At 45.4% G+C, this 12,710-nt stretch overlaps 1 protein-coding gene across 1 annotated transcript; it reads left to right on the plus strand.

The window, feature by feature from the left end:
* The first annotated feature begins 2,414 nt into the window (after window positions 1–2,414).
* Window positions 2,415–6,809, plus strand: TAL2 (TAL bHLH transcription factor 2). Its single transcript, XM_068928312.1, has 2 exons — window positions 2,415–3,247; window positions 3,646–6,809. The coding sequence occupies exons 1-2, from the start codon at window positions 3,063–3,065 to the stop codon at window positions 4,007–4,009; spliced, it is 549 nt and encodes a 182-aa protein (XP_068784413.1). The 5' UTR covers window positions 2,415–3,062; the 3' UTR covers window positions 4,010–6,809.
* Window positions 6,810–12,710: the final 5,901 nt, after the last annotated feature.

Consider the following 12,710-nt stretch of genomic DNA (forward strand, 5'->3'; position numbering starts at 1 on the left):
ATCACAGTTAAATCCTGTCCTCAGTGGCAACATTTGACTTTTCAGAACAATTCCTCCAGTGAAAATGGTGTGACCTTCCAGATCTGCATTCCTGAGAGCAGGATTAATCCTCTGGACTTTAAGCTGCTGTTTTCCTGGTTTGCTTTCTGACCAGCTAAATGTGGAGCTGTTAACCTGCGGTGGGTGGGGTGGCCAGCAAGCGTGGAAGCCATGCCTGCGGGTTAACGCCATCTATTTGTCTGTGTTACCGGCAAACAAACTGGTGGTTTCTGCACAGATTTAAAAGGGATCAGTGGCATACAAGCTGCCACTAGACAATAGGTATTTCATACACCACACCAGAGAGAGAGAGAGAGAGAATGTGTTGCTCAGATGTGCAACATCAGCAAAGATCAGAAGCTGCAAGTAATTTCATATTGAAAGTTAAGCTTGGTGGGGAGGGCTGGCGAGAAGGAGGGAAGAGCAGGAAAGCAACGAGACAAAAGGGACATAAATCACACCCGTTGTCAGTAAACTCACTGCTGTGGGACTGTAAGGCGCTGTAGTCACGGAGAATTAGAGGGAAGGGAAGGTGATGACAGAGGAAAAGAAGCTGTGCTGAAACATTACAATTACTGCAGTACCGGGCTAGGCTGATTTTTCACTCATGTTTCTAGCAGAAACTGAGCACAACAGCAGGAAATACTAAGGAACCTGCGACATTAATGGGAGAGAGGAGGGAGGCATTTATGGCGGAGAGCAGCGTGCAGGTGGGTTACAGTGAAAATGAAGCCTCCCCATAGAGCCATCAGTTCACGAGGAGACATTTGGGGAGGTGGGGCGACTGTTCTTTGCTGTTGTTGAATATCAACGTCAAAAATACAGACACACGTTTCTGAAGTGTAAAATAGGAGCTGGTCTCACGAAGACATCTGTTTGCTGCCGAGGCTTGTGACCACAAATGCGGTATTGTCCTTCCCAACCGAAGGAGCACAGAGACCAAGAAAGAGTGGTGTTAGGGGGGTAGGCTGGGGTTATTCTTCCACCAGTAATACTAAAAGCATGAGATGAGATGCTTGCAGTGCCAGGGCTATGTGCTAACCTGTTTTCCTGGAGTGCTGCACCGGGGACTATCAGCAGCACCAGAAGGAAGGAGCTGACCCTCTATCTGTATTTATAGCCGAGATGTAAACAGGCACCCAGCAAATGCAGAACCATGTATCTTGAGTTACAATGCAGAGGTTAAAAGACCTGGCACAATATAATCCACTGGGCTCATTAGGAGAAACAAGGAAGCCCAGCTAACTTTCCCCTGCTTTATAAAAACAGCTGCCTTTGTATGTGGATAAATTTTATCTTAAACAAGAAGGGGGGGAAGAGAGAGAAGCAGGAGTCACCCTGAGTTTCGTACGAACCCAAGTGCCTGCTTGGAAGAATTAAACTGTAATGGAGAAAATTGTATTGTAGCCAGGGCATGAACACGCCAGAGTTTGGAGAAGCACTGAAAGACAACGTTTAAAATCCATACCAGTGATTTTGCAGCATTTTAGCCAAGGAGATACATGCCAGCTCTTTCAGGTAAGTCCAAAATACCAAGTAGCTTCGTCCCCACAACACAAACCAAACTTCATACACAGGATAGGAGAAGAAACAAAAACACAGTACAATCCCACCGTGGATGAAACAATGAGTCCCAAAATTTATGTCTACAAAAAATATGAACAACTCTCAGCCTGAAATATGAGACTTTGTTTTTAAATAAGCCTCTCATGAAAGAAGAACTTTCTTCTCCCCTAAAGGCAGTGCAGACAACTGAGCCATGACAGTAATTTCAAACCTCTTCCAAAATAGCGGTGTGGGTAAGCCCTGTAAAGGCTACAGCTGAGGGCTGCAAAGTGGAGCCTGGATGGTGCGGGCAGCACACACGTAGCCATATATAGCATATGTGGATGCATCTGTATTAGCTGCGTCTCTGACTAAGGTCCCTGAACATGATTCTGACATAATTTATGACCATGTAGCCGTGTTTCCCCGGGTGATTTGTAATCAGAGTGCTGGACGGGGACCTGAAGGAGCGGAGAGTGAACTTCCCGTTCTGCCACGTGTTTTTTGTGTCCCTGCCAGCGTGACCCAATTAATTGTTGAGTCAGCGTGGGACTTCTCCTTGTTCACGCTGGCTATTACTGCACACGTGGTGAGCCCCAAGTGTCTTGCACTGTACGAGGCTGCTTCACGTGAACACAGGTCACAGCGGGACTTTTCACCCCCGCTAGGTTCCCCCTTTCCAGGGATGAGCGGTGCTGTTTCCCCTGTGTCCTCTGGGATTGCTGTGAGGGCAAGTTTGCCAATCAGTATAAAGAGCCGAGGTTTTCACATGCTGTAAGAGGGTAAGTGGAAACATTTGTCCTTTAGCCCCTTGGCTGTGGATAGTTTTTCCCTGCTCCAACTGTCTGTGTGCCATTGGCATAAAGAGCAGCTTCAGAAATGGAAAAGTGAAGGTCCCACCAAAGTCAGGGCTGTGAGGGAGAAGGGAGGACTCTGCAGAGGGGAGCTAAAATCGCTGGATTTTTCTGAGCTGGGGCTAGAGGGGCTCTGGGGACAGACACAGCTCTCCTGGGAAAAGGAGAGAGGCAGGGAAAGCAGGGTGGTCTGAGAAGCTGTAGATGGTTATCCAGATATACACTTCATTCAGTCACTGAGATTCCTGGCAATGGCAACGGGAGCATGGTTAGGTCAACCCTAAGAGCTTTTGAAAACCTCTCTGCTAAATGGCTTTTAAAATTACTCCACATGGCTTGCATAGCTCTCTTCTGTAGCCAGATCTGCTCTGGGCACTGGATTCCTTTCTCCACTCAGCTCAGCTCTCTGAGGCAGCACGGCCAAGTAAAATCTACATGGGCGTTTTGGCTGCAATGCCTGCACATTTTGTAGGAGTCGCACCTTCCCTCTGTGGCCTGTGAGGCACTGCCCAGCAGCACTCATGGCATTTGTGGCTTAGTCCTGGCAGCTTTCAGAAGCTGAAATAGAACAAGCCTGAACAGATCGAACCAAAGAGCCCCTGATACCAGCCTGGAGCAATCAGCATGGGCTGGGCAAGGACCCAGATCACTGCTTTCCCAGAGAAGTTTCCTGAAATAACCATAACGTATGACCACAGTGTGTCAGCTCGCTGCTCACTGAGGACCCGTGCTGAAGGTCCAGCTGAGTCTCGCTTAGCTCCAGCTATGAGCCACGGAGCCTGGACCAGCTGCGAGCAGCCTCCAAGAAGGTCTGAAATGGGGCTTGGGAAGCACCGCTATGCCCTGCTCTGGGCCTTTCTTCCTCCACAAAAAGTGCCCAGGTGTCCGTCATACAGCCGGGGACAGGGCTAATGCAGAGGGCAGTGGGACTTCTGCTGCAGGGGAAGCCTTAGGAGGCTGGGGAACAGCATCGAAGGGTTGCATGGGAAAAAACAAATTCCATTTACTCCTTCGTGAACAGGTGATCAGACTCTGGTGTCTGATTGCAGCTGTTACGCTGGTGACTGCTGTTGGGATGGAGACATAACTTTATGGATTAGGGTGAATCCGTGCAGGACACGCAGAAAAAGGATGTCAACCATAGCAGGCAAACGTCAGAAATTTTTAGCACATCTAGCACCTGCTCACCATCTCCTTTGCTTTGCAGCACTTTGAGGATGACAAGGAAGATCTTCACCAACACCAGGGAGCGATGGAGGCAGCAAAATGTCAACAGCGCTTTCGCCAGGCTGAGAAAACTCATTCCCACCCACCCTCCAGACAAAAAACTGAGCAAGAACGAGACACTCCGGTTAGCTATGAGATACATCAACTTTCTTGTCAAGGTGCTGGGGGAGCCAGGCCTGCAGCAGACAGGAGTGGCAGCACGTGGCAGCATCCTGGGGTTTTTCCAACAAGCCCCTCACTTACAAAATGTGGAGGAACTGTCTCTGATTGAGAACTGTGGCATCCCATCTCCTGGCATTAGCAGCAACATTGCAGAGTGTTGGTCAGAGATGTCATCTCCCTAGCAGACAATGAGAGACGCAGTCTGGGTGTTAGTCTGATAGGCCCTCTCTTATGGAAAAATCTATGGGTTGCTCCCGTGTCTACAATGATTATCTATTTATATATTTTTATTTAATAGGAAAGGAATTCCTTGGTCAGCCAACAGCTTCGATGGCCAGGTAGGAAACTCTCAGCCCCTGGAACCTGGAAGGATCCACTGCTGTCGTTGCCCAGAGTCCAGGCCAGAAAGGCCTTCTGCCCTGATCTCCTCAATAAATCAGGCCATACAAACTCATCCAGTGATTCTGGAAGGAAAAGGGGTCATTTTCCTGTGCCATGTTGCAGAAACTCCACTGAGCTCAAGAGATGATGACTGTACTACAAAATTATCCATGAGAGACATCTGACTGTAGTAGAGAAAGATTTTGAGGGATGTGTAATATGCCACTGTCCCCTTTCAGTGATTCTGGTACCCAATTGCACTCGCTGTTCAGCCTGTGAATCTTATTTCCATCATAAAGTTTCTTTTAAATTACCAGCCCTTGACCCTTGCTATGCCTTTATCCATCAGACTGAAGGGATCCCTAATGTCAGATCAAAATGGTATTAAACAACATTAAACAAGTTGTTAAAGCAAAAATGCTTTAACATGATTTAAAATAAAGGAAGACATAGTCGCAGATGAGTTTCAATGGGTTCAGAAGGAAAAGAGCCACCAGTAAACCTTGTCCCTAGCAGTGAGAGTGAATACATGAAGGAACCTGGTTGTCTACATTCCAGCTACCTTCAGAGCCTATCAAAATGGCTGCTGGCTAAATTTCTTCATTCTTCAATAGCTGTAGCAATGGGGAAGGTCTCGTTCTGGGAGGGATGTCCCAGGAGAAAGGCCTGATCCACTGCTTTTGTGGAAATGTCGGTGAGTAGTGACCCTACCTGTGCCAGGCAGGCTGGGAGCTGCAGCCAACCCGCAGTCTATTTTCTGTAGCCCTGTACATGTACGCTTTATTGAAACCCGGTAGTTCCTTAGGAAACACCCCTCTGCACCAGACCTTCACGAGTGCAGAAGCACTCGGAGCGCGTCTGGGCCTGGGAGAGGGTGCCGGACATTTGCTCCTCGGTGCACTCCGGTGCCATTTCGGCACAGGCTGTGTAACAGGCGTCGCAGGCGTTCAGCTCCTGACCGAACCAGCCCTGCTTCTGCAGATCGTGGAGGCAGCCCTTGGGCCGCATGGATCCTTGCTGTCACCTCTGAAACCCTGGTGCTACGACGCAGGGCTCCGTGGCATTGGGTTGAGTGAGGTCTGTCCACAGAGCAGGGGCATGCTGCCCATGCAACCAGCTGACTGCTTTCGCCTGACGCAGTCAAAGTGGAAACTTTCTCTGTCTGGATGCCGTCCAAAATGGACTAATCAAGCACAGAAAAAGAAATCAGTGTGAACATCTTCCATTGGATTCAGAGTGCTCGGTTCGGGCTCATTTAGCAGCAGTCCCTGTATGAACAGCTGTGGGGAAGGTCAACTGTCACGTTGCAGGTATTTAGATAATAAGCAGAATGGAAGAGGTTTCATGATGGCGACCACTGGGGGCTGTTGCACGCAAATCAATTTAGTTTTCTGACTGAATTATAACTTGTGTCAGCAAAGATTTGGCTGGGTCATCGATGCTATAAAGCTACCTAGAGTGACGTAAAAAATGCCGAGGGGTGTAAGTAGGACTCATTCGTGGTCAGATCCTGTTTGCACTGACATAGGGCCTGTTTATTTCAATGTGAACCAATGTATAGTTCAATGTTTAAAAAAGAAAACTGTTCATCACAGGTGTAGAAGTGGAGCTGCCATGTGCTAGGGCGTGCCCCTGGGCTAATTCTGCTTGAGACAGCGACCTGCCCTGTAGGAAGCAGAGATAGGGTTTGTATACATAATAAGCACAGCCCTTCGGCACGAATTTGTCACCTGAAGCAGAGCTGCCTTTCAAAACTTCCCCAATCCCGAGGGGTACTTTTCCTCTCAGCTCCCAGGCATCTTTCAGAGCTGCACCAAAGGAAATTGGGCTGGCTCCTGTCAACCGGGTATTGGACAGTCCTGTGCATTGATGAGGACGGAGGTCTGACAGGAGTACATCTCGCTGAGCCCAGGGTTGCTGCTATAGGTACCCTACAGAGGAAAATATTAACCAAAAGAAAAAAGTAAATAAAAAGCTGGAAAGGTTAGTGACTACTTCTTTTGGTTTCTGAAGAGTGTTAATTTTTAATCTATTTACCCCTGCACTTCTGAGCTGTCAGGGCTGTGGACTATACCGGAGAGCAGCTGAGTGGAAACACGCTAAGCGTCTTTGCATGGTCTGTGAAATTAGTACTTGCTTTCTCCCTGCCTCTGCCTGCTTTAGTGTTATTGACCAGAGTCACAGTCTCTTCTGCACAGAGCCTCAAAGGTAATGAGTCAAATCCTCCTCTCTTAGGTTTCTGTTGACTCGCAGGGAGTTACAGCCCAATAAATTAGTGCAAGTAGATCAGAGCAGTTAACGGCGAGGTGTGGTGGTGCTGTTCAATCTGTCAGCCACTTGCTATCCTAGGAAACACGCTTGTCACCAAGACAAGTCAAAACATCTGGGAGCAGAGTTAGTTGTTGTCAAGGGAAGGGGAAAGAAAACCTGGCAATTACGTAACATAGTGTGCTTGTTTTTTTTTTCTGTCCTAAAAAAAGTTTTCTTCTTATTCCTTTGATGCACACAAGTGCTTTCTTTGTTCTTTCTGTTTAGGAGCTCCCTACTCTCATGTACAACATGTATTTGACTAGATCTATCTACCAAAGACTTTCCTTGTCAGGACTTTTTTCTTTGTGTTTTGTGGATCCCTTATCTGTACGACCATGAAGAAATATGGTGTAACCGATGACATTTTGTGGTGTATGATGTTATTTAACTTCTAATATATTCCAAATAAATTATTTAAGAGACTAATCTCTGTCTGCTTAAACTTTTCTCAAATTTCATTTTACATTTGTGTACCACTTGGTAGGGGATGTGTAAGAAATTGTTATAAACAAAGTATTCCCTTCATTCTTCTTTAGAAACATCATCAGCCGATGAAGATTGAAGGGAGTACTTTGTTTATAACAATTTCTTGCACTTCCGCTTGAACTATTTTCCGAATTTATTTATTAGGAAGATTTTGACCAGCTGTTGAAAAAGACAGCGACAAATACAATTTCACTGTGAAAACACTGTTGTGTTTCTGTAGATATTTGCAGATCAAAAGATTTTAACCAACTCCATTTTAAAAGGAGAAGTCATCCTAAGAAACTAATTTGGACTCTGGTTTGAGTCTGCCATTATCTGGAGAAGTTCAAATAGGAGCAGTCTACGTATTCTGACTGGAATATATACAACTGGGTTCAGAAATAAAATTTTCTCCAAGGTTCAGGGGAGCCTAGGATGTAAAGTTGCTCTCTCCAGCTAAAACCTGATGGGAACAATGCAATCCCCATATACTGGGTTATATACTGGGTTGGGGGAGGGGGAAGAAGTACTAGGATGGCAGATGCAGAAACTGTGACGAAACAACAGGAAATCACGGGGACACGGGGACAATTTCAGTTTCATGCTCAAGCTGACATTACGTCTCACAGGCTTGATACTGCCCCATGTTACACAAAGGGAGGAATTTGGAAGCTGGGTGCTTTAATTTCTGCATGAAATATACTTACGAAAGGCATTGCCTCAAGTGATTCTATATCAGTCACCAAAGCAGCAAGCATGGGCCTCAAAACATTTATCTATACCATGCAAGGCAGTGCCACCTTAGGGAGAACCCTCTGCACGCAGGTAATGCAAATTTAGTTTTCAAGCTCACGTTTACGCGGCAATGCCTTCTCCGGATGTGGGCTCAGTAAAGACCACCACGATGGGCTTAATATGGTGCTGTGCTGTGAGATAATGGGGCCTGTGGCATGGATACGTACCAAATCATTTGAAGCTGGCTGGAAATGTCTATCATATGATTAGCAGTGGCAAATCCTATAAATACCCCTAGTCTTAAGGCCCTTAGAGTCTTGTAGTAGTAACTAGCACTTACAAACAGCGTTGTGTGAATAGCGCTTTTTTTTTTTGTGGTGGTGGAAGAGAACATGTCTGGCAACATTGCAGGGAACACTAGCCAAGATGATATCTTCTAGAAGCATCTCTGGTATCTTCTGAGACCAAAATCCACGATGCAAAGTCAAAAAAAGACATGTCTCACTCCAACCCATAGCAACTCTACCCTGCACAGAGGAAGTGAGACATGACTTTCATGCCTTTGTGAGGCAGAAATCTTGGTGAGACATAAGGAATTAAGATTACTCTACTGGGAATCTCCATCAGGATCAGGAGAAGAATATAGCTCCACGTTTCAGATTGAATGAGGATTACTTTCTTTAGAAGATGGGTGCTATTTGAGAAGTGCTGCTCTTCTGCTATCACAGAACTTATGGGAACTGGCACCAGGAAAGATACAAATTTTTCTGCCTGTAGGTGTAACCCATGCACCGTGAGAAACAAGTCTACTGTCCAGATTGCTGTACATTATGTGGCCTTCCACACTCTCAGTGTCTCCTCAGTGGCTATAGATCGTAATTGAAGCAGTCAGAGGACGTTGGGGTTGGGTATGGAAAGAATTACGCAGGAACTGTGCGTTGCAAGGAGGCTGTGGTCTCGGGTACGAATCCTAGCAACAGCCAGCACATAGTCAGAGGAAGGCTAGGTACAATCTAGATTTTGGTCTGGCATTCGGTGAGTTCAATTCCTGGCTGATGTGTGCACACTGCTCCTAGCACTGGACTATGCACAATGAAAAGCTCGGTCTGTGTAGTGCCTTTTTTTTTTCCTGGAGTGTTGCCCATGCCCGGAAATGTTTTGTGAGGAGGTACAGGCTTAGCAGCCTTGTTAGTTTTGCTGAGTCTAAGCCAAGGAGAAGGAGAGCACACCGAGAGAGGGAGACTCACAGGATTCCTGAGCCAGAGGGTTAAAGAGGAAACCATAGTCAAACGCATGATAAGAACAGATATGTAAAAAGAGTGCACAAAATGGCACTATGACTTTGCCTTTTTCAAAGCATGAATTTGGTTGTTTTAGGATACTAAGATGAATCCTAGCGTCTTACTCAGAGCAAGAAGTGGAAACCACAGGACCGATGTGTTACAGAGGCATATGATTCATGACCCATTAAATGGGTCCCATGAATTGCTGAGCTGCTAGGGAATGATATGCAGTGACCGTGGTTAAAGCAGCACAAGCAAGGCAGATCTGACTTTTGTTCTTTGAAGACTGGGTGATGAAAAGAGGTGGAGAGAATAGGCGACTTAACTACTGACCTGTAGGGCAGAGGTCACTTGGGAGACGGGGCCTTCAATCTAAAGGCCATAGACAAAGTGACAGTCTGAATGCATCAGTTTTCATGGATGTAATTCTATTTTTAAAGCAGCAGGTGCTGAGAGAATCAAAGGAGAGAAGGTGGGTGGAGGAAGCAGCTCAAATATGTATTTAGGTTGTACAAGGTAGAGATTGCCCTAGTGTGTCTAGTTCAATTTATTCATTATTAAAGTGTCAGTAAGCTGGAGTAGGGTTTTCATAGTACTCTGGGTTGGTCCAGCTCTTCTCTGGGAGATGCAGCTGGCCTCATGCCATTGTCTTCTCCCTCCAGCTGCCCCCATGTATGTGAACAAATGCACATCCAGTCCCTCCCTGCTCTGTTCTGCTGCCATAGACTGCAAACCAGGCAGTGCACAACTGAGGATGCTGTGATAAATCAGTCTGGAAGAGGCTTTCTGAAAAAGGAACCTCCAAGTACCAAGAGTCAAAAAGACTAGGCAAAGAGCAGCCATCCTCTCCACGGATACTTCTCCTGTAGTGAGCGTCTCTACCACGACAGCACACAGGTGGCTCAGGATGAAGGGCAGGTAGAGTTGACGAGAGCCTTGTGGAGCTCAGCAAGGCCTGCATTGGGCCTCAGATGAGCTTTCCAGTTGATTTGCACCAAAAATGTGTTTCAAAGAAACACATGAGATTTAAAACCATGGCAAGCAAGTCCGAGAGGTATTCATAAGTACAGGGAAGAAAAGGTTCACTGCAGGCCCACCTTTTTGTCCTATTAGGGCTGGCTGGAGCCACTGTGAACAGCAATGAATACCTCAAACCTGAGGAATATATATCATTTTGTTAGATGTTTCCTCACTCAGTGCCTTGGAAAGACAGACCCTTTCTTAGCAAGGTTAAAGCCTTAAAAAAAAGGCTGAGGATGACAGCCCACAGTCAGCATTTCTACAGTGAGATGTTCTGCCTCTAGCCCTGGGTATACCCAACAATATGCAAAACATAAAGATTCATACGGTGGAGGTCATACATAAATCCAGCCAACTTCCACCCTATCCTCCTGAGAGTGCCCATCCACTTGATAAAAGACAGAGCAAGAGAAACAACAACCCCTGTTCAAATTCCAGGGAAGATGCAGCTCATGTGAAAACCTTAATTCATATCATGTCTTCCAGATCAATCAAACTGGAAGACATGAAGCCCAGCAACACTCAAAATGAGGCATGAAACGCCTCATGATGCCCAAGAAACCCGTCTGTTCTTATGGGAAGGGAACCCAGGATCTAGATCACAGCTCAGAACAGAACTGGTTTATAGCACTGGTTTTGTCATAGAGACTGTATTTGGTAAACCCTGCAAGATGGCAGTGCTAGTCCTGGAGCTGAGAAAGGCTAAACTGAAGGTAGTATGACATTTTACACAAATCACAGCAGAGTTGCTGTGCTCAGATATGTAGACATACAACTAACTAAATTATAATCCGTAGTTTCCCCCATTTCAGGAAGGCACACTGTTAAATTCAAGCTTTAAAAGGGTCTACTCTTACTGGAAAGACCTGAAGACTTTAAAAGGGTAATTGCAGCTCCTAAAGCACTCAGTGTGGAGGCCATTAAACCTAGCTAGCAGGAAATACTGGGCACAGAGGCTTAGGTGGAATTTAGGCCAACTGACTCTGACCCAAAGTGTTTTATTGCCTGCAGAGTAAAAGGTGTTTCAGAATGAACTATATGGCTCTGTGAATTGACAGCTTCTGTAGTGATCTCTACGGGTTGAATGAAAAAAACTGACTGTCCGCTGGCAGCTCCTCATGGGCTGCTGCTGATTCACCAGAGCTCCCTCCAGTCTGGCAGGCTGGATTTGCCAAAAGTGCTCAGCACTGGTACAGCCTGCTTGGGTGGGAAAAGTCCCTGCCACTTGAACAGAAACAGAATTAACCCAATGCTGCGGAGAGTTGCCTGCTTTGGCTCTTCTTCCTGAACTGCGCTGCAAACCTTTTCCTTAAATTCTCAGACATGGAAACTGGCCAGCTGCTGTCTGAAGAACAAGCCCAGCCACCGTGTCTGCCACAGGATATTCACATTTCTGTGTAGACTTGTGGAATGAAAATAGGTATTCCCTAACCCCAAGATTTTAGTCACGGGCAGACATCTACAGCAGGCAACATTAGCAGCAGAATTTCACAATTCAATTTTGAGGTGAACAGCTGTGTGGATTTATATATAAACATATATTCTCCCCACCATGTCCCTGAAGTCTGTGTTAAAGTTCACTTAAGATCACCTGTAAAGGCAAAAACGTGAATTTTGCCTTTAAAGTCTAAACAATTATTCTTTCACGTTCAGGAAAAAGAAAGATGACAACAACAAAAGTAAGACAAAATCCCAGAGAAAGTGGGAGAAAGTGTGTAGGATTGGCTCTTCTGTTTCTGACACACCTAAATGGACATTCATCTTTTTGTAGGGTTGTCGAGTTCTCCACATCACTTTTATATTTATTACTTATATAACACACAGCAATACCATCTTGCTTCTGTTACATCTAATAAATAGACCATTAATTAAGCGATTCCAAAAGCCGTGATCTATCAGCTTTTATAAATTTCACACATTTTCAGAGTGGTTCCCAACAGTGGCTGAACCCACAAAAACCACATACAGATTATATATATTTAAATAGCTAAATACTTTTCACATTTCCCTTGACAACATATTTGTAAGTTGATTGGTTGTTTCTAAAATCAAACAAATGAAAATGGAATACTGGTAAAATAATTTTTAAAAGTTTACTTGCTTTTTATCACAACTTCATCAAGTAAATACTTCCAACACCTCTCTGCCATGTGCTATACGAATGGAACTGAAGATAGTATTTCTTCTTGAAAACCGCATGTTAGCATCAGCCAGAGGCTTATCATAAATACTACTTCAAAGCTTGACTCATCCTGACATTTGTGATGGCTTTTATGCTGCTCTGTGAAATAGTGAAATAGTCCAGGGTTGAGGTTGTCAATAAGGTGACCCTGGACCTTGAGGGTGCAACTTAAAACATTCTAGGCTTGTCAAGACTGCTATTTTGGGGTGCTCTCTTCATAGAGTGCTTTTATGATTTCCCTTGCAATCTTTGCACATGCATGCTTTTAAGAAATCCAGAAATAAGAGTCGGACTGGTCAGGAATTCAGCTGGAACAGACAGCAGTGTAGAAGCAGCTATGGAAAGTATGTGAAGATTTTTTAAAGCTCAGGCACTTTTAGGTCATTTCATCTTGGGTTCCCGAATGTATAAGCTTATGAAGTTCCTAGTTACTTTTGAAACCAGTAGCTAGGGATCTGAGTTTTGAGTTCTGTGAGAAGGTTCTTCTCCCAGCAAAGGCAGAAAGCA

The sequence above is a fragment of the Struthio camelus genome, chromosome Z, assembly GCF_040807025.1.
Source record: "Struthio camelus isolate bStrCam1 chromosome Z, bStrCam1.hap1, whole genome shotgun sequence".
Classification (NCBI taxonomy): domain Eukaryota; kingdom Metazoa; phylum Chordata; class Aves; order Struthioniformes; family Struthionidae; genus Struthio; species Struthio camelus.

Bases quoted from the DNA above. Each gene is read 5' to 3' on its own strand.
- TAL2 (XM_068928312.1), top strand. From the start codon at position 3,063: ATGGGCTGGGCAAGGACCCAGATCACTGCTTTCCCAGAGAAGTTTCCT. The intron at 3,248-3,645 runs GTCTGAAATGGG...TTTGCTTTGCAG, and splicing joins TGCGAGCAGCCTCCAAGAAG to CACTTTGAGGATGACAAGGA.